Source organism: Olea europaea, chromosome 21 (genome assembly GCF_002742605.1).
Source record: "Olea europaea var. sylvestris chromosome 21, O_europaea_v1, whole genome shotgun sequence".
Classification (NCBI taxonomy): Eukaryota; Viridiplantae; Streptophyta; class Magnoliopsida; order Lamiales; family Oleaceae; genus Olea; species Olea europaea.
The window spans coordinates 9,381,054-9,383,478 of NC_036257.1; the positions used below are offsets into that span (position 1 = coordinate 9,381,054).

A 2,425-nucleotide genomic window follows, 5' to 3' on the forward strand; every position below is an offset into this window, starting at 1 on the left:
TCTAGGTACTAATTCGAACTTTAATTTTTAAATTTTTCTTATTTTCCATATTTTTAGTTTATTTTATATTATTGTGTTTAGTTATTCAATTTGTTTGAATTTGAGTACTACTACTAGTTTACTTGTAGAGTTGCATGTCAAGATTGACTGGAGGAGAATTAATTCAAACAAATCTGGGAATTGAGCAGACCTTTCATCGATTGCAACAAGAGAATAGAGAGGCACTTCAACAACAACTAGAACCAATGGCTAATATGCAGAACAATCCAATTTTTCAAGCTAATGAAGAAGGGGCGGCAGACGAAGGAGATATGCAAATAGGAGATTTCCTTATCCCTCAGATAATCCAAAGTCAATCCAGCTTAGTCAACCCACCATTTGGACAAACCAACTTCCAGCTGAAAACTAAAATGATACAACTATTTCAGAATGGGCATTTGTTTTACGGTAGAGCTGAGGAGAACCCACATGCTCACGTCTCTCGGTTCTTGGAGATGTGCCAACACTTCAGGTATCAGGGTATCTTAGATGCCGCAATCAAATTGAGGATGTTTCCACATACTACGGGATAAGGCAGTTGAATGGCTTAACTCCCAACCGATCGCCAGCATTACTGCATGGAATGATTTAGCACAGAAATTCAGCACCAAGTTCTTCCCGTCTGCCAAGATTGCAAAGCTCAAGCATGACATATCCATCTTCCGTCAAGGAGAATCTGAGTCTTTTGATGAAGCCTGGAATAGATTTAAAAATATGCTGCGGAAGTGTCCACGTCATGGGATCAACAAGGGACTCCAGGCCCAGTACTTCTATGCAGGAATACTTCCGGATTTCAAAAGCATGGTTGACTCTTCATCTAACGAGTCATTGGCTACTAAAACCATTGATGAGGCACACAAGTTATTTGAGACTATGGCTACTACATCTGCTATGTAGACATCAGAACAGGCTGTTCAGAAGAGGACACCAAGAGTTTATGAGGTAGATACATATTCAGCCTTATCAGCCAAGATTGACTCTTTGTTTCACTAGGTGGAAAGCATATCACAGTTAGCGAATGCAACATATCCACGGAAACCAAATTGTGAAGAATGTGGAGCGAATCATAAAACGGCGGAATGCCCAATTCTATCACTGGGAATAGAACAAGTAGAGTATGCACAATGGGGTCAACATCAACATAACTATCGAAATTCAGACACTTATAATCCTAGTTGGAAAGAACATTCAAATCTCTCATTGGGTGGTACCTAAAGTCAATATAGATCCCAGGGACAACAGGAGAAGACACTTCAGTTGGAAGAGATGTTTGCAAAGTTCATGGAAATACTGAAAAGTACATGGAAGCAAATAACCAGTTCATAAGGAAAACTGAAACTACTCTCCAAAATCAGGGTGCTGCAATTAAGAACCTGGAGATGCAGTTGGGATAGATAGCACTTTCTATGACAAGAAGGGCACCAAATACTTTACCCAGCAATATTGAGTTAAATCCTAGGGAGCATGTTCTAGCGATCACAACTCGAACTGGGATACAACTACCTGAAAGACACATTGAGAGGTCGGGTGTAAACAATGAGACAGCACCCTCTACAGAAAAAGAGATTGAACAGCAAGACGAGCAGACAAGTGAATCCACACTAAAGGAGAGTTCAAAGACATCATGGGATAAGGCAACCATTCAGTTAACCCTTATGAGCCACCCATTCCATTTTTCCAGAGGTTGAGGAAGCACAAGAAGGAGCAGCAATATAAGAAATTTCTTGAAATCTTCGAAAAGCTCTACATCAACATCCCATTCGCCGATGCACTACTCCAGATGCCCAGCTATGCCAAGTTCCTAAAGGACATCTTAACAAATAAATGTAAGCTAGAGGAACATGAAATGGTGATATTAATCGAAGAGTGCAGCGCCAGGATCCAGAAAAAGCTCCCACCGAAATTGAAAGATACAGGGAGTTTCACTGTCCATTGCAGAATTGGTGATTTTTATTTTAATTCAGCATTGTGTGATCTAGGTGCGAGTATTAACTTGATGCCACTCTCTGTTTTCAGAAAACTAGGATTGGGAGAGCTTAAGGCAACCACAGTAACTCTACAGCCGGCTGATAGATCACCTACACATCCACGAGGAATTATTGAAGATGTATTGGTCAAAGTGGATAAACTCATATTCTCAGCAGACTTCTTGATTTTGGATATGGAAGAAGACAATGACGCGTCTATCATATTGAGACGACCATTTTTGGCTACTACAAGAGCCCTCATAAATGTGCAGCAAGGACAATTAATTTTGAGGCTGGGGGAGGAAAAAGTCTCTTTTAATGGTTTCAAGGTAATGAAATACCCCAACGAGCCTGAAAGATGTTTCCATATTGAAGTGGTTGACAGAGGAATCCCCTATAATTTTGAATTGAAGAAATAG

The 2,425-nt window shown here is 40.2% G+C and overlaps 1 protein-coding gene across 1 annotated transcript; it reads left to right on the top strand.

Moving 5' to 3' along the window:
* Positions 1–1,445: 1,445 nt before the first annotated feature.
* Positions 1,446–2,425, top strand: LOC111370089. Its single transcript, XM_022991792.1, has 2 exons — positions 1,446–1,673; positions 1,721–2,425. Exons 1-2 carry the CDS (start codon positions 1,446–1,448, stop codon positions 2,423–2,425), a joined length of 933 nt encoding a protein of 310 aa, XP_022847560.1.